Here is a 22,825-nt window from a genome sequence, read left to right on the forward strand (position 1 = left end):
ATAGATAGAAAATAATAAAATTATATTTCGGTGTCACCTCTGTAATCTACCCTATCAGTCCCACATATGCAGATCTCAACTGGACCATTTTGCTTAAGTACTGTGCTGTGTTAAACGTTATTTTATTACTTCTCTGCTTACCATATCAAATGCTGCTGTGAGGTCTATAAAATACAAAGCAAAATAAAAATAGAAAATTAGGGGAAGGAAAAAAAGAGGAAAAGAAAATATAAGGTATAAAGGAAAAAAGAAAAAAGCATTGACTTCCCACTCTTTTTAGCACAGTAGAAGATAATAACATTATATACTAGCTATTTCTATAACAATGAATCTATCTAATCAGGAAAAGTTTCATTTTTTCATCACAACACAAAATTTAAAAGTGATTTCCAAATACAAAATATAATTAAGTATATTCTTCTCTTTGAATAAAGCAACCCATTTAAACATTTCTGCTTTTTCTTCCTTGCTGTGGAAAAAATATACATTTCTGTTTGCACTTAAAAATCTTTATAAACTATCACCATTTATATTTAAAAAATTTACTATCACTTTCAGACTCTTTAAGCTTAGAGGGAAAAAATACTTGTTAAAATCTATTTGAAATCTATTTGAAAACACTAAACTTTTATTTAAAAACATTTCTAAAATCAAAAAGTTCTAATACATCTTTCTAAAAAAATTCCATTTAACGTACATTGCTTTCAGTTACACTAATAAAATTCCAAGTAACTACAATTAATTCATCAAACTTAAATCACTCCTTCCAAGTTATCCTCATAAAAAAAAATTCTTCCTGTATACATCCCTTTTAAAACTCTAAACTTTTCTTTAAGCTAATACGTATTTTTCTTTAATTTTCTCTTAACACAGATAACTCAAATATACTTTTGAATGATGGTAAATCTTGTAATATTTATTAAACTTATAATAATTTAGGATTATTAATTATCCTAAAACTTCTAATATTTTGCAAGCTTTAGGAATTACTTAAGCATTATATATAAAGGAAAAAAACTCATTTTCAAATCGACTTTACATTAAAATTTTCATTCTATTGCTAATATCAAACAGCTGAAAATCCATCCAAATTCCAATTGACATATTATGTTTCAGTCACTCCTTCTAGTTTATCTTCATAAAATATTTTTTTTTCTTCTTGGAATGTTAATCAAGTAGTCATAAACTTCTCAAGGATGTCTCAACATTATTAGTGCTCATGAAGAAAAAGTCCCAAAATTGTCTCTTTGAAAGTTGCATGTTTTCTTGGAACTCTTCTTTCAATTATGTTGGGAGGTTTATGTTTAAACCATCACAATAAAGATTGATGTCAGATTTATATTCCAAAATTGCAATTGACTCCTCTACGTTGCCAGCTGCTTGTGCAATTGCCTTGGTAGTTTGATAATGTTCTACACATAATTGTATCTCTGAAGGAGTTTGACTAGGTTTTTTTAAACATATATGGATAGCTGATCTATGAACTAATGAGTTTTATTTTATGAATTAGTGAATTTTATTTAAGGATTTTTCAAATATATCTCTCATAATTTTCTCCTCTAACTCCCTCTTTTTTCAAAGAGTAGCTTTTTTGTAAGTCCCTTAGGATTTGCTGGCCAATAAGGAATCATAAAAATCAGAACATTTTAGCCACCCACAGTAAAGCAGACTAAGCTTCAAATTACAACTTTGTATCCTTCATTTAAAAAATAAATAAATCTCTCTCCCCGGGCATGTCATCAGTTCTCCATCTTCACTGGAATCCATCCTTTATACTACTTTTGCTGGCCATTGCTCATTTAAAAAAATCGATGAACCATCAGACATTATCTCATCAAAACAAAAAAATTATCTCCTAGAGGAATCACCATTTTTTTTTAGCTTAGCCCAAACATCAAAGGCTGCACAGAAGGGTATTTAAATTCAACAACAATCAAAATATAATGTAAGTCATGAACCACAGAGAGTTTGGTACGAGGGTTAATAGTGTCACTGTCAAATACATTGCTTCAAGTTTCTACCCTCTGTTCTTTTCTGCCAAAGTATCTGTCCCGGTTCTTGTGATATTCAAGATACAAGTTGCACTCTCATGCATCTTCAAATAAAAAATGATAGATTTTCTATTTAGATGCATTCTTAGATATAAACCTTGGATTAATTCTTAGGTGAAGTATAGGAATATATATATATTTCCCTATGGTTAGGGTGGAAGACATAACATTTTCACAAGAATGAAAGCATCAAGATGTACTTTCTGATTTTCTTAGTGTACAAAGTAGCTACTTTGAGGTGCCCTGCAAGTAATGCTTTCCTTGTTCCACATGAGTGGTACCAGCCTGGAGACTTCATCATTGGTGGAATAGCGTCCCACATGGTTTACCACTTTTTTGAAATGGAATTTAATGAACATCCTGGCAGAAGACCTAATGATGTACCAATGTAAGAATTGTCCTTTGCTATCTAACTTAGCCTGATGTCCAAAAAGTAAAAGTTGTTTGTGCATAAATATAGTGTTCTTCTATGGAATCTATGCTTTCTGTGTCTTTCAATTACATCTGGTTCTTGCAGAAGAAATAATATTCTTTACATTTTTTTTAAAGACATTCACACACATTGTTGAACATGTACTGAAATTGAGCTAATTTTTAAAACAGTTTGGCATTATCTCTCCTCCACAAACATACAAACAATAAATGGTGACACCTGCTAAATCTGTTCATTTATCATTTTCTGAAAATCTCATAGAAAATAAATATAGAACTTTGAAAAGTATATATTTCTTACAGGTCATTGAAATACTGTGTAAAACATAAATTTAAACAATGTAGAAATTATCAATAAAGGAGAATATTTTAGCTCAGGGTTGAAATGAGGGGTCCTTGATGCTCTCTGAATTTGATTATTGTCTTGCAGACATTTAATTAAACAAATTAGGTGATATCATCAGGGCTTATAATTATGAATTATAGAAAGGATATTATGTTTTTACTACTATCAAAGAAAGAAATGGCTATTATTCTTAAGAAATAATGCCGCCTTATGAGAATTGTCAGCTCATAACAAGGGTATTTCAATTATTTCAACAAGGGTATTTCAATTATTTGCAGTATAATCACCAAATTTCATCAGCACGTCCTTGCCTTGGCCTTTGCTGTGAAGGAGATCAATGAGGACTCCCAGATCTTACCTAACATCACTCTTGGGTTCCATATCTATGATAGTTACATCAATCCTAAAATGACCTATCGTACCACTCTGGACCTGCTTTTCAAATCCCAGGAATTTGTCCTTAACTACAAATGTGATAGCCAGAAAAAACTCATGGCTATTATTGGAGGATTGGATTTTGATACATCATCTTATATCGCTGAAATAATGGGTTTCTTCAAGTTTTCACAAGTAAGCTGTGATGGGGTTGAGGAGAAAAAAAACTATATGTTGTTGTTGTTGCTGTTGTTATTACAGAATAATTAATGAGCATCAAATACTTGGTTTTGTATTAGGATGTTCTGCATGTCTTACGGTCTGCTATGTAGCATTCTTTTCTGATACTACAATGCCCATTGCAGGAATTGAATATCTAGAGACATTCCATATCTATGCGAAGATTTGAATGTACTACTCTTAAACTCATATTAAAACAACTGATCTTTTAAATGTGCTTGAACTAATTTCAACACATTCCTTTCGTATTAATATTTAGGAGAACGCTAGGAAAAAATGTTTCTTGGATATATTTTATAGAAAAACTAGACTAGAAAAATTAGGTTCCATTTAATAATTGAACAGAATTGTACTCCACTTTTTTTTTAGCTGACATATGGCTCATTGGACCAAGATGCATTTCAGACCAGTAAGCTCTCTTCACTTTATTGCATGGTCCCAAAAGAAGACCATCAATACATTGGGATTATCCAACTACTTCACCATTTTGGGTGGACATGGATTGGGATTTTTGCTGTTGATAACAACAATGGAGAAAATTTCTTAGAAAAAATGCAGTCCTTACTTTCAGAGAACGGAATCTGCTCATCGTTCATAGAAAGGCTTCCACAACTGGTTCACTTGGAGGACTTCCCAGAAGTTTATCATAAAATCTCAATTATCTCCATTAATTTGATGAACAGCAAAGCCAATGCATTTCTTGTCTATGGAGAATCCTGGGCTATTATGTGGCTAAGAACTGTTACATTTTTGGCAGATCCTGAAACCAAAGAAATGGCATTATTTAGAAAGGTGTGGATCATGACTGCACAGATTGATTTCATATTATCAGGATTTCAAATCACATGGGATCTCAAGATGTTCCATGGGGCTATTTCCTTCACTGTTCATTCAAGAGCAGTTGTAGGTTTCAAGGAATTTCTTCAGACTGTAAATCCTCTTTCAGACAACAGAAATGGGTTTCTGCAGGAAGTTTGGGAACAATCATTTGATTGTTCATTTCCAAAATCAGAGTTACAAAAAATGCAGAGTAGGAAATGCACTGGGGAGATGAAGCTGGAGGACCTTCCTGCACCTGTATTTGAAATGGAAATGATTGGCCAAAGCTATAGTATCTACAATGCTGTTTATGCTGTGGCTCATGCTTTGCAAGGTCTACTCATTCTGGAGTTCAATAGAAAGAAGACTAAAATGGATAAAAAACCCGATTTTCTAAATCTGCAGGCTTGGCAGGTATTCGCTTTGCATTTGATACCACTTTCATTTCAATGAGCAGTTTGATGAATGAATGAATCATTCTACAATAAATCTTTTGAATTCATTGTAGAATGTCTTAATCTTTTCTGCATGTGGAATCAAGTATCAGAAACAGCATAGAAATAAGGAAGACTTTCCTGATTGCAAGAACAATGAACAATTAAATAGTGGAACTACTTTCCTTCAGAAATTGTTGATGATCCAACACGGGAGATTTCTAGGAAGAGAAGGATAGCTAATTGTGTGAAATGGTACAGCGTCTTCTCCTTGAGCAGGGTGTTGTTCTAGAAGACCCCCAATGTTCCTTGCAACTGTATTTTACTGTTATATCTAAAATACATATAGAAATAACAGTTTCTGTTCTTATTGTTATTCTGATCATCAAGAAGCTACTCTATGAATTATGGTTTAGATGCGGGCAGGAGTTATTTAATTAATCACCATAGCTTCCAAAATAAGAGATAATTAAAATGATAATTTAAATTACTTTTCATTGTCCCCTCCAAAAATAATTCTCCAAGAACTTTTTATGTGGCTCATGCAGTTTCTGTCTCTATCAGGGTTTTACAGGAATAAAATAAAAGTGGTCTTTTTAATATATGCATACATAGTATGAACCAAACCTATGTTTGCAATTATCTATACCACTAATCTATCTACCAAAGAAAGCTCAGATTCTAAAATTTTGTTAGAGGAATTTAGTCAGACCTCAAACTCTAAAATAGCTTTGTATCAATGAGGAAAGATTATATATAGATTAGGTTGAATTAGTTCTTTCAAAAGGAAACCCAAATCATAATTGAAGGAAGTTACCTAATTCCAAAAGTGTATTTTCATTCTGCTTCAACTCCTTCTTAGCTTTCCTTAAAGTAATATAAAATTAATTAATTAATTATTTCCACGCAATATCAATTATCAAACCTCTAAGCATACATATATAATAATAGTTATAGGAATGGTAAGAATGAGTGAATGAAAATTGAATATGGTGTTCTCTTCTCCATTATTAGCTTTTCAATTCCCTTTCTCTTCTATTTCCTTTTAAGTAGCTCCATTCATTTCTTCAAGGCATTTCTTTTAACAATTCAGTTGGGGAGAGAGTGTTCCCGAATGAGAAAGGAAAAGCAACAGGTGGATTCGACATCACCAACTTGATAACTTTTCCAAACAGATCCTTTCAGAGAGTTAGAGTTGGAAAGCTGGATCTACAGGCCCCAAAAGGGAAGGAATTACTCATTGATGAAGATGTGATCGTCTGGAATCCAGCTTTTAACCAGGTAAATAGACAATGCCATAATTCATTATTGTCCCATATTGAACACAATCTCTTTTCATATCTGATTTCTGGTTTTTTTAAAGAAACAATGGCATATTCTTTTCAAATGTTGTTGATGATGAAGCATTTACATAAAAATGTAAAAGCCATGTTTGCACATTTGGTTAGCATTTGTGTTTTAAGTCATGAGAGTAGCTACTTTTCCATTAGATTGTCAACACGTGCACTTGTTTATTCATCCTGCCCTTCAAAAAAAAAATGTTTTGGTTTTTGGTGGTCGTGTAAAAATATAAAAGCCTTTTGGATTAAGATATGGTGGAATATGCAAAGAATTTTTAGAAGGAGGGTAAAATTTACGCCACAATTATTTTTGTTAGGTATTGTTACAGATTGTGACACTAAGGAGGTTATATTGATGTTAAATTTAATCACAGCCGCAAGGTTGTTAGTAGGGCAATGTTGGAAGAAGGAATCTTTGCCTACTTTGCAAGAGTGGTTTTTTAAAGTGTCTTACTTGGCAGAAATGGCAAAAATTTCGGCTTTTTTAAAGGATCAATCGCAAGAGAAGTATTTTGCGGTATGGGAAAAATGGATAGATTTTATACAACATAAGTTGGACATAAAAATATTATTTAGTTTTTCAATAATTTACATATATTTTAATATCTTATAGATTGTACTTTTTCTTCTTCTTCCTTTTTTATTTTTATTTTTTATTTTTATTTTATCTTTTTATATTTCTTTTCTTTTTTCCTTTTTTTCTTTTTTTATTCTTTTTCTTTCTAAGTATTTTCTATTTTTAATACTTATGCTTTTGCTTTTTTTGTTTTTTATTGTTAATCATTTCATAAGTTGTCTAAGTAATGTATTTAGACTTATTTATGGTTTATATTTTTTTTAAGACTTTATGAAATTTTAATTAAGCCTATATTCAGCTCTGGGAAGGCTGGGGGAGGGAGTGGGAGGCTTGGGGTGGGTTGGGTAGGGTTGTTTTGTAAAAATTTTAAAAATTTTCAATAATAAACAATTGTTGGGCTTTCTGCAATTTTCTATGTAATAAACATGCATCTACCAAATAAATCACAAAACACATAAAAAAAACCTTTTGTACATCACTGTAATTTCTATGCATTTTAACTTGTTGATGAAGTTGATAAATTAAGTATTCTTTCAGAAGTCAAAAATAATTCCCCACAATAAAGGAGAAAAAATACGAACTGTTTTAAATACCCCCAATTTCAAAACATTTTATGCTTATCACCAGGTTCTTCCACTTTCTCGATGCAATGACCCTTGTTTCCCTGCATCCTGGAAGAAAGGGATTGAGGGGGATCAATTCTGCTGCTATGCCTGTGTTCCATGCCCAGAAGGGAAGATTTCAAATCAAAATGGTAGGGTAGGAATTTTATCATTTTTTATTAGAATTAAGCAAACTTTAATAAATTACTTGGAGGCATAAAATTAATAAGACAATTTTCAGTAATATGAAATGCCTAGATGAAAAAGTATCCTTGATTTTTCTTCCAGATATGGATGACTGTTTTGAATGTTCAGAAGATCAGTATCCAAATAAAGAAAAGAATGGATGTATCCTGAAAGTGATGGTATTTCTAACTTTTGAAGAAACCTTAGGAATTGGTTTAGCCTCAGCAGCTCTTTGTTTCTTCTTCTTGACAACTTGGATACTTGGAACTTTTATTAAGCACAGGGATACTCCGATTGTCAAAGCCAACAACAGGTTCCTCACCTACACCCTGCTTGTCTCTCTTCTGCTCTGTTTTCTCTCCTCTTTGTTCTTTCTCAGCCATCCTGGCAAAGTGATCTGCCTTCTCCGACAATCAATGTTTGGTATCACTTTCTCAGTGGCCATTTCTAGTGTATTGGCTAAAACCATCACTGTAGTTGTGGCTTTCATGGCCACTAAACCAGGATCTCAGATGAGGAAATGGGTGGGGAAAAGATTGGCTTTTTGTACTGTCCTTTCCTGTTCTCTCTTCCAAGTATTGATTTGTATTATTTGGTTGTCAACATCCCCACCATTCCCTGAGTTGGACATGTTCTCAAAACTCCAAGAAATAATTTTGCAGTGCAATGAGGGGTCAGCTTTCTTCTTTTATTGTGTCTTAGGCTACATGGGTATCTTGGCCATTGCCAGCTTTTTTCTGGCTTTTCTTGCCCGTAAACTACCTGACAGCTTCAATGAAGCCAAGTTCATCACCTTCAGCATGTTGGCCTTTTGCAGTGTGTGGATCTCCTTCTTTCCAGCCTATCTGAGCACAAAAGGAAAAGCCATGGTAGCTGTGGAGATCTTCTCCATCTTGTCCTCCAGCGCTGCATTACTGGGATGTATATTTTTCCCAAAATGCTACATAATTGTTTTTAGGCCTGACCTCAATCACAGGGAGCAACTCACAAAGAGAAATTAGTATCCTATGTGAACTTTCTTGAAAGGAAAGATTGCTCACAAAAAAGAATAGAAAGACTGTTTGCTGTCTACAGGATATATATAGAAGTTTTATTTCTGTCAAACAAGGCTTTGTGAAAGATTATTCTTAGTAGCAAGATTTATTATGCCCATATCAAAAGAAGTGCTTTTATTGTAGCATTTTCAACCTCTTTCCAAGAGTGTTTAATTATTTATAGTTGTTTTCCAGTCATCAATATATGTGTTGATTGTTGATTTGGATAAGGAGAGGAGGACTTCTTTGAAATGGCTTTGCTCCCATCGCGCAAACCTTTTTTGTATGAGAACATGGAAACTGGAGACCCTACAGAAGATAGGGAATCTTGCTTTGAAGATGGCACAAAAGAATTGGAGATGGGGTTGCTCTAGGAGATTTTCATTTGCAATTCATTGTCTATAGAAATGAAGAAGTGAAGATGGATTTCTCCAAGGCTTTTTTTATCATAGAATGCCCAGAACAGAGTTCCGGCACTTTTTTTGGGATGGAATCTTGCAGGGTGGGCTGATTGTATAATGTGTGTGAGTTCCAGCACTTTTTTTTTTTAACAAAAAAAAAAGCACTGCATTTCTCAGCTACTTGGAAGAATAAAGGGGGTTTATTATGCAATTTCAGGAAAGACCTTGATATGGTGCCATTGCAATCCCGACTCTTCTTTCATAGAGGTTTAACATAATTAAACATAATTTCTATGTTTAAAAGTATTTCAGTTTGGTCTAATGTTAAAGGCATTGGACTAGAAAATGGGAGACCATAAGTGCAAGTCCTTCCTTGGCCTTGAAAGCCAGCTTGATGACCTTAAGGCAAAAACTGTCTCTCATCCCATCCCATCTCACAGGTATGTTGTGGTCAGGAAAATATGACCAAGAAGGTGGGTTGCACATGGTGGGATATACTGTGTATGTATATATATATATATATATGGAGGAGGAGGAGGAGGAGGAGGAAGAGGAGGAGGAGGAGGAGGAGGATGGTGTTAGAAAGGAACTTTGAGATCATCTAGTCCAACCCTTTTCCCAGGCAGGAAACCCTGTACCATTTCAGACAAATGGTGGTCCAATCTCTTCTTAAAGACTTCCAGTGTTGGAACATTCACAACTTCTGGAGGCAGGTTGTTCCACTGATTAATTGTTCTGTCAGGAAGTTTCTCCTTAGTTCTAAGTTGCATCTGTCTTTGGTTAGTTTCTATCCATTGCTTCTTGTCTTGCCTTCAGGTGCTTTGGATAATAGTTTGACTCCCTCTCTTTGTGGTAATCCGTGAGATATTGGAACACTGCTATCATGTCCCCCCTAATCCTTCTCTTCATTAAACTTCATTAATTTATTTATTGATTAGCCCTTGAGCCATATTAAAGTGCAAAGTTCCAGAAATAAATTATTACTAAATTTGATAAAAACAGTTGATAATGGAATTAGATAAAATACAATTTAAAACAAAATTGGAATAAAATAAAATGAAATTGGAATAGAATACAATAATTTAAGATATAGATAGAATATAATAAAATTATATTTTGGTGTCACCGCTGCAATCTACCCCCTCCATATATATATATATATATATATATATATATATATATATATATATATATATATACATACTGTGTATGTATGTATATATATATATATGTGTATATATATATATATATATATATATATATATATATATATGGAGGAGGAGGAGGAGGAGGAGGAGGAGGAGGAGGAGGAGGAGGAGGAGGATGGTGTTAGAAAGGAACTTTGAGATCATCTAGTCCAACCCTCTTCCCAGGCATGAAACCCTGTACCATTTCAGACAAATGGTGGTCCAATCTCTTCTTAAAGACTTCCAGTGTTGGAACATTCACAGCTTCTGGAGGCAGGTTGTTCCACTGATTAATTGTTCTAACTGTCAGGAAATTTCTCCTTAGTTCTAGGTTGCATCTGTCTTTGGTTAGTTTCTATCTTGTCTTGCCTTCACGTGCTTTGGATAATAGTAATAGTAATAGTAATAGTAGTAAAGTTGGAAGGGACCTTGGAGGTCATCTAGTCCAACCCCCTGCTCGGGCAGGAAACCCTACACCATTTCGGACAAATGGCTGTCCAGTCTCTTCTTAAAAACTTCCAGTGTTGGAGCATTTACTGCTTCTGGAGGCAAGCTGTTCCACTGATTAATTGTTCTCACTGTCAGGAAGTTTCTCCTTAGTCCGTGAGATATTGGAACACTGCTATCATGTCCCCCCTAATCCTTCTCTTCATTAAACTTCATTAACTTATTTATTGATTAGCCCTTGAGCCATATTAAAGTGCAAAGTTCCAGAAATAAATTATTACTAAATTTGATAAAAACAGTTGATAATGGAATTAGATAAAATACAATTTAAAACGAAATTGGAATAAAATAAAATGAAATTGGAATAGAATACAATAATTTAAGATATAGATAGAATATAATAAAATTATATTTTGGTGTCACCGCTGCAATCCCACCTCAACTTGACCATTTTGCTTAAGTACGGTTCTGGGTTAAACGTTATTTTCAAATTCTGGCCACATATAAAGTAAGTTGTTTTGATATGGGGAGCCCAATGGGTCATTCATTTTGGTATATAGACTGAGGTACTTATCTCTCTCCCTCTTATACAAGCAACAATCAAATAACATGTTACCCAGGCCTTCTACCTCTGGTACTATGCAAATGCAGAGTTGTTCATTGTAGGGTATAGAATGGAATCTCCCATATTTAACCATTGTGTCAAGCTGTTTGAATCTTGATTGCATAAATATGTGCCTTAGATATTTTGGCAGTTGTAACTTCAGATAGCAGTCTAGCTGAAAAGTATGTTCGTATTTGCTCAGCCATTTCAAGTTACCCACCCTATAAGGATAGCTATGTCATTTTGTGTTTCTATATCCTTAATGCTTTGGGCAGTTCTTTTTTTAAATCATTCTCCTATTATGCAGGAGACAGGAAGACCACAGCTTCTTACAACATTTGTTAGTTTGGTGATCCAGGAGCTTTGTGATTATAATTGTATTTGCTCTTGCAGACATAACTTGGGGAGTCTACCAGTCTCTATTTCATTGACTTTTTGCCAATAGTTATATGCAGTGGTGGGATTCAAATATGTGAACAACAGGTTCTTTGTGTGTATGCCACTTCTGGAAGTCCATTCTGGGCCTGGGCAACAAAAAAATAGGTATCTGTTCTGCTGAAGCGGTGCAAATCTGTTCAATCCCACCATGGTTATATGCTCTAATTTTGGGTAATTCATGAGTTGTATGAATTCCCAATTCAGCTCTAACTACTGCAACAGATGTTCTTAGATCTACACCCAAAATATATTTCAAATGTTGGGACTGTGTTTGTTGTAGGACTATGGTTGAGTATAGACCCCAAACGTCTGCTCCATACAAGAATATAGGGGGAACCTTAGCTTTATATACTTTAATTAATGGGGCTAGGGACCCTGGGTAACTATGATTCTTTAGTTTAAGCAGTAAATTTAAATGGGCTTTTGCTCTAAGTGTACTCTGTTGGTGATGGCAGCCTAAGCTCCAGTCTTGGAAAAATTTACACCTAAATACACAAAGGTGTTAACCTGTTCAATTGAGTCACCATCTAATTGCCATCTATGTCTCTGTTGGTGTTTTCCAAACACCATGATTTTTGATTTAGATTTACTAATTGTTAGGGAGTTATCCTGGCAATAAGAGCTGAATCTTCTTAATAGCCTACATAATCCTACTTGTGAATACAATAATAAAATCATATCATCCTCATAGTACAAGCTGTTACAGTATGTATTTAGTATCACCAGCATATGTACCATTGGATCCTTCATTAACCCTGGCAAATCATTGATAAACTAAATAATAATGGGGCCTTATCCTTTTATTTGTGTGAATCCTGTTAGTCAGAGCCCCATTAATCCCATACCACACCCTCAAACAGGTACTTGTGTAAAGGACTTTAATCAAAACCAGTAGTCTAGGTTCTATTTTAAGAGCTGTCAGTTTACTCCATAGTTCTTCTCTGCTTATCATATCAAATTCTGCTGTGAGGTCTATAAAAGCAGCAAACAGGGGTCTCCTCTTACAGGCATATCTAGCAATTAGATGGTTCAAGACAAAGCAGTTATCAATAGTGTATCGGCTTTGTCTAAAACCTGATTGTTCTTCTGCAGAGATACGATTTTCCTCTACCCAGATTTCAATTCTATTTAAAAGATACTTAGCATATATATTTTGCTGCAATGTCAATCAGACTAATGCCATCTTCCACCTACCTGGTATATGGCAGGTGTTATTTATATGTGTAAAAAGACCTGCCAATACTGTTCCCCACCAATTGGGAAATTTCTTAAATAATTCTGCTGGTAAGAAATCCTCACCTGGGGCTTTATTGCTCTTTCTGCTTTCAATGATGGATTATATCTCCTTTTCCAAGACTGGTGGACAAGGCAGAGGAGTTCTAAAGTTTACTAAATCCCTGCTTAAAGACAGTTTCTCTGCAGGTTCCGTGGAAGCAAACAAACACTCATAATAATTCTCCCAGTCCTTAGAGAAGATTGGTATATCAAATGCAAATCTCTGTTCCTTTAAAACATCTGGTACAGAGGGCCAAAATTTTACTGAGTTATGACTTTTAGCAGCCAATTGAAGTTCGATCCAGATTGAAATGGGTGTGGCTTTTGGATGACATGCCTGGCCCGTGGGTCGACAGTTTGACATCCCTAGTATATACTGTAATAGGCCAGAAGACACAGTTGAGGTAGATTAGTTAGAGAGTGCTGACTCATGCATGAGGCAATCTATGCTATGATTGGTTGCTTTAAGTATAAAGGGGGTATTTCCCTTTTTTCCCACCTTTTTCTTCTATGTGTTCTGTATACTATTTAATTTACCTCATGATAATCTTGTGTTCCTGACTATCTTGTGTCCTTTTATTCTGGTTGATGACAAAGACTGTTATAAAATTAAATGCTAAATAAAACGCATATATATAAAGTTTGTCTTAGTGTCTCCAATTTCATCTGGACAGTTGCTACACAATTCCTTAACATGTTATCAGCCCAGATGTGCCCTGAAGTAGCAGGAGTAAATTTTTCTCAAGAGTAAGGATAGTCTGATGAGATAGTGAAAGTTTTTCATGAGCACAAGGAAAGTTGAGAACAATTAGCTTGTGTACACAGCACAATGCTATCTGTTACAGGAATTGGAAGAGGTTTTCCTTTGTCTCATCTTAATGAGTCTAATTTTCTCTCATGGAGCTTAAAAATGAGAATGTTTCTACAGAGGGAGGATTTGTGTAAAATATCCTCCAGGACGTCTTGGTGACAAAGAGAAAAAGCAAAATGAAAAAGCCCAAGCCAGCATAATTTTGTGCTTGGAAGATAGTCAGCTAATGCATGTGCATGGGCTAACTAATCTGCTAGAGAATACTGGCTTGTCTTACACAGAATTTATGTAAGAGAGACCACAAGCTGTAAACTAACTGTCATAAGAAAACTATAGAGCAAGGCTACAGTCTGGAGAAAGTTGGTCGGATCACCTCCAGTTCATAAAAAAAATCTTCCTTGAATTAGAAGGGCAAGGAATGGGGTTTTCAGAAGAACACAAAGGGTATATTGTGCTGAATTCTCTTGATGATATATGGGACATGTTGGTATAAATTGAAGTTTAAGGAACTTTCTTGTATAAAATCTTATGACATACCATGTAAAGATTGTTTTTACCTTTTTATAATCTTAGCCAATTCCCCCAAAATTGCTGAAATGAGTAAAAGGTGTTTCAGCATAAATGTAGGCTTTATATGTAATGTAAGCCACTCTGTCTTTCAAATGTTTCTAATTGTGAAAGAAGAAATAATATTCTTTAGATTTTGTTAAAGTAGGAAACTTTAGTGCAAGAAATTTTTTGAAGATTATTGGTGAACTCAACGTATTTTTTTTTAAAAAAAGTGTGCATTGTAACTCCTCACAAAATATACACACAATAAATGACTGATACCTGCTGGATCTGTTTATATTCTATTTTGTGAAAAAGTGGTAGAAATCAAACATAGTAGCTTCAAAAAATACTTTCAACAACTAAGCATATATTTTATTACAAATCTCCCTTATATTACTGTCATTGGCATTTGCTCATTTAAAAAAAAATAGTTGAACTATTAGCCAATTATTATCTCATCAAAACAGAACAATTATCTCCTAGAAGAATCACCATGTTTTCTTAGCTAGACCAAAACACCAAAGGCTGCACAGAATGGAATTATATTCAACAACGACCAAGGTATCAGTTTGGATATAAAGTAACACTTGAATCACAGGAAGTTTGGCACAAGGGTAATAATGGCTCTGTCAGATACTTTGCTTCAGCTTTCTACCCTCTGTTTTCCTCTCCCAGTGTATCTGTTCAAATCCTGATGGTGTTCAAGATGCAATTTTGCGCTCATGTGGATCTTTAAATAAAAACTGATAGATTGTCTCATTAGTTGCATTCTCAGATATAAGCCTTGGATCAATCTTTAGATGAAGTATTGGATTATATGTACTTCCTGATCAATAGAATGGAAAAACATTTTCACAATAACAAAAGCATGAAAAAATTGTTTCTGATATTTTTGGTGCACAAAGTAGTTATTCTGAGATGTCCTGCAAGTGATGCTTTCCTTGTACAACATGAGTGGTATCAGCATGGTGACTTCATCATTGGTGTGATGGCATCTCACATGACTTACTACCTTTATGAAATTAAATTTAGTGAAAACCCTTCCATAAAACCTTATGAAATACCAACGTAAGAATATTTTTCTCTATCTAATCTTACCCAGATTTTCAAAAATCCTTTATATGACTAAAAGATCTTTGTTTATACATTTAGGATTTTTGATGTAATTTATGTCTTATATTTTCTGAGTTGTAACTGGTTGTGGGAGAAAAAATAACCTTTAGATTTTTTTCAAAGTCCTTGACATGAAATGTACAAAATTTAAGATCAAGAAGTCTCTATTTGAACAATTACCGACATAAAGAATTTTTTTAAACAGGTTTGGCATTATCTCTCTTAACAAAACAAACATATAGTAAGTAAGTGATACCTCCTGACTCTATTCATATACACTTTTTTGAAAATGTGATAGGAAATATACTACTTTGAAAAGAGCCACTGCTTATATTTCTTGTAGTACATATTTGTTGGAAATCATGGAAATGCTGCTTAAAATAAATTTGAACTCTGCACAAATTATTAAGCATTTTAGGAAAGCCATTGTCTTATTACTACCATAAGATGTTTCTTACTTACTCGTGAGGCTTTCACGAGTAAACCTCACTCAGCTGTCTCTACTCAATGTGCAGCTAAACGCTACTTTCCAGCCTCTTTCTCTCTCCTCTCCCGTCAGCTTCCTCCTCCCTTTTCTTCCCTCTTCAGACCCACATCCTGCCACCAGACCCACAGAAGTTGCTGGAGCTCCCGCAAAACCTCTCAGCTGGCCCCATTCTCACCCCAGCTCCGCTACATGAAATTTAAGGAACATCCTTGAATAAAACCTTATGAAACATCATTGTATGGAGATTTATTTATTTATTTATTTATTTATTTCACAGAATTTTATGGCCTCCCACTCACTGTCAATGTCATGGTTCCGATAGATGAACCCAATAGAAAAAAGGACTCCAAGACAATTGCTTTCCTCAAACACAATTTTTAATGGCTACATAGTATCGGCATGAACAAAGGTGAAACAAGACTAAAATTCCCTTCCTCCAAAGTTACAAAGATGAACTTCCCACACAATTTCTATGTCATAAATCACATTCCCCAATGCACTAGTTTAGCGGGCTTTCTAGCAGACACTTCTACCTGCCAAAACTCTGGTAACAATGACCTTGGTTCCCACAGAACAATTTTAGGTTTTAGCTAGACAAAAAGAATACACACACCTCTTCCCTTTTCTGTTGCAATCGAAAAACGAGATGAAAATGGCTGCAGCCAAATTCATTTGTAGTGTTGACAGTCAGTGTCTCTGAGCTACTTAAAAAAAAATAAAACCCAATATATAAACAATAAAAACACATATATTAATAATATGGGAAATGTAGTGAAATACAATTTATTCATTTCACAGAATTTTACGGTCTCCCACTCACTGTCAATGTCATGGTTCCTATAGATGAGCCCAATAGAAAAAACGACTCCAAGACAATTCCTTTCCTCAAAGAGCATTTTTAATGGCTACGTAGTATCGGCATGAAAAAAGGTGAGACCAAGACCATGAGCCCAATAGACATATGATCCCAATAGAAAAAAAGGACTCCAGGTTGGACTTTATTTTCTCAGTTTAAAGAGATTGATTGATTGATGGGATTAGATATGTATAGGATAGATTAATATTTTATTTTAAATAAGGGATATTAGTGGAAGAAGAAATAAATAAGATCTATGATAAAATTGGGATAGAGCTTTTATATCCTTGATCCCAAAAGAGGACCAAGATCTTACTCTACCAAAAAATTATAGACCCATATCTCTTTTGAATGTAGATTATAAGATTTTTTCGAAAATTTTAGCTAACAGACTTATGACTGTGTTGAATCAACTAATACATATGGATCAAACTGGTTTCATAACTGGAAGATATATGAAAAATGTTAGACAAATTATTAATTTAATAGAATATTTGGATAAGAACAACCAGATTTCTGCAGGATTGATATTTTTAGATGCTGAAAAAGCTTTTGATCAGTTAAATTGGCAATTTATGTTAAGATTGGTTGAGGAAATGAATTTTGGAGATAAAATTTTACAGGCTCTTCGAGCCATCTATCAAAAACAAACAGCACAACTTATAGTTAATGGAGGTTTATCAGAGGTATTTCCAATCGAAAAGGGGCCTTTGCTGTTTGTTTTAACCTTGGAAATTTTGCTGATTAAAATTCGTGAGTCACCTAACATAAAAGGAATAGAAATCAACAAAAATGATTATAAATTAAGGGCCTTCGCAGATGATCTGGTTGTTACTTTGTCTCAACCAACTTATTCTGTAATGGAGTTGTTACAATTGATAAATCAGTTTGGACAAGTTTCAGGTTTCAAGATTAATAATAATAAGACTAAAATATTGCCAAAAAACATGACCAACTTGGATAAGGAGATCTTAGTTAGATTGACAGGTTTTGAGGTTGTTAATAAGGTAAAATATTTGGGGGTTATTTTATCTGCTTCCAATGCAAAACTGTATAAAAATAATTATGAAAGGCTGTGGTTTAAAATACAAAAGGACTTAGAGAATTGGAAAAAGCTGCAATTGTCTCTATTGGGGAGAATAGCAGCGATTAAAATGAATGTCTTGCCAAAGTTTCTTTTTTTATTTCAAATGATACCTATTTTAAAGAAAGAAGCAAACCTAGATGAATGGCAAAAAGGTATCAATAAATTTATCTGGGCAGGGAAAAAACCAAAAGTAAAACTTAAAATTATACAAGATATACGAGAGAGAGGTGGACTCAAGGTACCGAATTTGAAATTGTATTATGATGCTGTGGTTTTAACATTAATTAGTGATTGGGTTACTTTAACAAATGTAGATATACTCCTTTTGGAGGGGTGGGATTTATTATATGGATGGCATGCCTATTTAATTTATAATAAAAAAGTTGACAGGGTTTTTAAGTCTCATATTTTAAGAACTTCTTTACTTTGGGTTTGGAAGAAATATTATAGAATTGATTCAAGAATTCCATTATGGGCTATTCCATGGCATGCAATAGAAGGTATAAGGAAAGGAGTTAAGATGGACAGAATTTCTTATATACAATTACTTAAGTGGGATGGTGAAAATTGGCAATTAAAATCCATAGATGAATTAGCACAAGAAAATATTAATTATTCATGGTTTCAGTACAGACAATTATTGGAAAGGTGGAAGATAGATTATAAAGTGGGTTTGCTTAGAGATGATGAGAATTTGCTAAAACAAATTAGAGATCAAAGCCGAACCCACATAAAAAGAATTTATGGTGTATTAGTGGAATTGGATTCAGAAGCAGAATTAGTTAAAGATTGTATGGTTAAATGGGCTCAAAATTTTGATGAACCGATTTTATTAGATACATGGGAGACTATTTGGGTGAGGAATGTTAAATTTACACAAGCGCAAAATTTAGGGGAAAATTTCTATAAAATGTTTTATAGATGGCACCTTGATCCACAAAAAATGTGTCGTATATACTCAAATTTGCAGCCTAAATGTTGGAGATGTGGTTGCTTGGATGCAACGTATTATCTTATCTGGTGGTCATGTAAAAGTATAAAAGCCTTTTGGATCAAGATATGGTGGAATATTCAAAGTATTTTCAAAAGAAGGATAAAATTTACCCCACAATTGTTTTTGTTGGGTATTGTTTCTGATTGTGATGACAAAGAGATTATTTTAATGTTAAACTTAATTACAGCGGCAAGGTTGTTAATAGGACAATATTGGAAGAAGGAATTTTTGCCTACTTTGCAGGAATGGTTTCTTAAAGTTTCTTACTTATCTGAAATGGCAAAAATTTTGGCTTTTTTGAAAGATAAATCACAAGAGAAGTATCTCTTGGTGTGGAAAAGATGGATAAATTTTATACAATATAAGTATGATATAAGAAAATATCATTTAGCTTTTGAATAATTTATATTTAAAGTTTAAGATATTATTTAGAAGTGTAGAATAGTTTTTTTCCTTTTGTTATTTTTTTTTATTTTCTTCTTTTTCTCTTTCTGTTTTTTATACATAATGGAGTTAAGTACTTAACAATTTGTTTATTGAATGTAATCATATTTGTTTGAGGTTTATTTGAGTTTAAAAGTTTTTTCTTTTAAGTTCTAGTTAACCCTGTATTCAGCTCTGGGAAGAATGAGGGAGGGTTTGGGGGTGAGTTGGGAGGGATTGGGAAGGGGTTTTTATTGTAAAATTGTAAAAATTTATAATAAAAAAGTGGGGGCCATTATAAACATTGCCTGCCTCCTTGCTCCACTGGATCATGTGGATCTGATCAGGAAGAGACAGTTCCTCAAATAACGTGGTCCTAAGCCATGTAGGGTTTAAAGGTGACAGCTAGTACCTTGAATTGTACCCGGAAGCAAATTGTCAGCCAATGCAACTCCCATAAGAAAGGTGGCATATGTATAATCTGGGTGTGCATAAAACCATACGGGGGCCTGCACTTTGAATCAACTGGAGCTTCCAGATACTTTTCAAGGGCAGCCCCTTATAGACCTCCATGCAGAGTGGTGATTTATTAATTGGTGGCATGGCATCCAATATAGTTTATCATTTTTATGAACTGAAATTGAAGGAACATCCTTGTGTAAAACCTTATGACATGCCATGTAAAGAGTTTTTTCTTCTTTTATAATCTTAGGCAGCTCCCCCCAAATTGCTGAAATGAGCAAAAGGCTTTACTGTATCTCTAATGTAAGCCACTCTGTCTTTCAAATATTTCTAGTTGTGGTAGAAGAAATAAGATTCTTTAGATTTTGCTAAGTGTTGGCTATAGAATGTAGGAAACTTTGGTGCAAGAAATATTTTGAAGATTTTTAGTCAACTCAAGGTAGTTTTTTTAAAAAATTGTGCATTGTTATTCCTCACAAAACATACATGCAATAAAAGACTGATACCTGGTGGATCTGTTCATATTCTATTTTGTGAAAAAAATGGTAGAAAATCAATGTGGTAGCTTCAAAAAACACTTTCTACAACTAAGCATATATTTTATTACAAATCTCCCTTAAATTACTGTCATTGATCTAAGGGATAGAACGAGAATGGGGAGCATACCTTCAACTACAGGCAAGATATTGGAAAGATAAAAAAGAGTGAGGCATAAAAATAGAACTGATAGGGCAGCATAAAATATTACTTGGTACTGAGGAAAAAAGGATTAAAAAGCTATTTCATTATTTATTAGATCAGGCAATGTATGAGGAACAGGTAAAAGAAACCATGTTAACGTGGAGCAGGGATTTTGATCTCAACTTTGATCTGCATATCTGGCAAGAATTATGGGTATGGAATAGGAAGCTTACTTTGGCCACCTCCTACAAAGAAAACCTCTACAAAACTGGAAAAGAGCTGATGTAGTTCCCATCCTCAAAAAAGGAAAAAAAAATGGATCCAGGAAATTACAGACCTATCAGCCTGATCTCAATACCTGGGAAGATCCTGGAAAAGATAATCAAACAATGAATCAACGAACACCTAGAGGCAAACAAAGTCATTACTAAAAGCCAACATGGGTTTGTCAAAAATAGATCATGCCAGACAAATCTTATTGCATTCTTTGACCAAGTGACAAAGTTAGTGGATCAGAGGAATGCTGTGGACATAATTTACTTGGACTTCAGTAAGGCATTTGATAAAGTAGATCACAATCTACTACTTGATAAGATAGAAAAATGTGGGGTAAACAGAATCACCACCAGATGGATCCGTAGCTGGCTGACCGGCCGTACTCAGCGAGTGGTCCTCAATGGAACTGCATCAATATGGAGGGAAGTGTGTAATGGGGTGCCCCAGGGCTCTGTTCTGGGCCCAGTACTCTTCAACATCTTCATAAATGATTTGGATGAAGGGATAGATGGGGAGCTCATCAAATTTGCAGACGACACCAAGCTGGCAGGAATAGCCAACACTCCAGAAGACAGGCTTAAGATACAGAAGGATCTGGACAGACTTGAACACTGGGCACTAACTAACAAAATGAAATTCAATGGTGAAAAAAACAAGGTTCTACATTTAGGCAAGAAAAACCAAATGCACAAGTACAGCATAGGTGGCACCATTCTCAATAGTAGTAACCGTGAGAAGGATCTCGGAGTCCTAGTAGATCACCTAGTAAATCACCTAAATATGAGCCAGCAGTGTGCTGCAGCTGCCAAAAAGGGTAATACAGTGCTAGGCTGTGTTAACAGAGGGATAGAATCAAAATCACGTGAAGTATTAATACCACTCTACAAAGCCTTGGTAAGGCCACACTTGGAATACTGCATCCAGTTTTGGTCACCACGATGTAAAAAAGATGTTGAGACTCTAGAAAGAGTACAGAGAAGAGCAACAAAGATGATTAGGGGACTGGAGGCTAAAACATATAAGGAACGGTTGCTAGAATTGGGTATGTCTAGTTTAACGAAGAGGAGGACAAGGGGGGGACATGATAGCAATTTTCCAATATCTCAGGGGCTGCCATAAAGAAGAGGGAATTAAGCTTTTCCAAAGCACCTGAAGGCAGGACAAGAAGCAATGGGTGGAAACTAATCAAGGAGAGAAGCAACCAAGAATTAAGGAGAAACTTCCTGACAGTGAGAACAATTAATCAGTGGAACAGCCTGCCCCCAGAAGCAGTAAATGCTCCAACACTGGAAATTTTTAAGAGGAGACTGGACAGCCATTTGTCAGAAATGGTGTAGGGTTTTCTGCCTGAGCAGGGGGTTGGACTAGATGACCTCCAATGCCCCTTCCAACATTACTACTATTATTATTATTATAAAATGTTCTACAGATGGCATATCCTACCCACAAGATTAGCTAAAATGGGTCCAAATATTTCTTCCACATGCTGGAAATGTAAATTGGCAAGAGGGACATATTACCACCTGTGGTGGAAGTGCTCAAAAGCCCGTGACTTTTGGAACAAGGTTAAAAAATGGCTGGAAAAAATACTAATGATAGAGGTAGAGCTAAAACCAGAACTCTTTCTACTAGGCATAACTATGCAGAAATATAACAAAAGGGATATTGTACTTGATGCTACATATTCTCACGGCTGCTAGATTGGCGTATGCACGAAACTGGAAGAATAAAGAAATTCCAACAGAAGAAGAGATTTTATATAAAATCTTATTGTGTGCTGATATGGATAGGCTCACAATGGAAATGAAGGACAAGACAGAGTCAGATTACTTTGAAATCTGAGACAAATTCTATTGTTGTGTGAATCAAGGAGAACTGTTCAGATTTTAAGTTAGTGTTACGATAGAGATATATCAAACTGTATGTCAGTATATAGAGAAACAAATTAGAGACTGTATTATATAGAAAAATATGTACATATAGAAATTAAGAATTATATGTATGATGAGGAAAAAATTGTTAGGAATATATACACTGGAATGTTATGTTATGTCCATGCTTGTTTTAACTTTTTTATAAATAAAAAACTTTTTTTAAAAAAAAAAATACTGTCATTGACATTTGCTCCTTTAAAAAAAAATAGTTGAACCATTGGCCAATTATTATCTCATCAAAACAGAACAATTATCTCCTGGAGGAATCACCATGCTTTCTTAGCTAGGCCAAAAAACCAAAGGCTGCACAGAAGGGAATTATATTCAACAACGATCAAGGTATCAGTTTGAATATAAAGTA

General features: G+C 34.4%; 1 protein-coding gene across 1 annotated transcript; it reads left to right on the plus strand.

The window, feature by feature from the left end:
- The first annotated feature begins 3,876 nt into the window (after positions 1-3,876).
- On the plus strand, positions 3,877-8,403 carry LOC120300625 (vomeronasal type-2 receptor 116-like). The gene is made up of 4 exons (XM_039326907.1): positions 3,877-4,677; positions 5,751-5,978; positions 7,242-7,368; positions 7,505-8,403. Exons 1-4 carry the CDS (start codon positions 3,877-3,879, stop codon positions 8,401-8,403), a joined length of 2,055 nt encoding a protein of 684 aa, XP_039182841.1.
- Positions 8,404-22,825: the final 14,422 nt, after the last annotated feature.

This window comes from Crotalus tigris, unplaced genomic scaffold (assembly GCF_016545835.1).
Source record: "Crotalus tigris isolate CLP2741 ecotype Arizona unplaced genomic scaffold, ASM1654583v1 scf7180000017614.5298720, whole genome shotgun sequence".
In the NCBI taxonomy this organism is placed as follows: domain Eukaryota; kingdom Metazoa; phylum Chordata; class Lepidosauria; order Squamata; family Viperidae; genus Crotalus; species Crotalus tigris.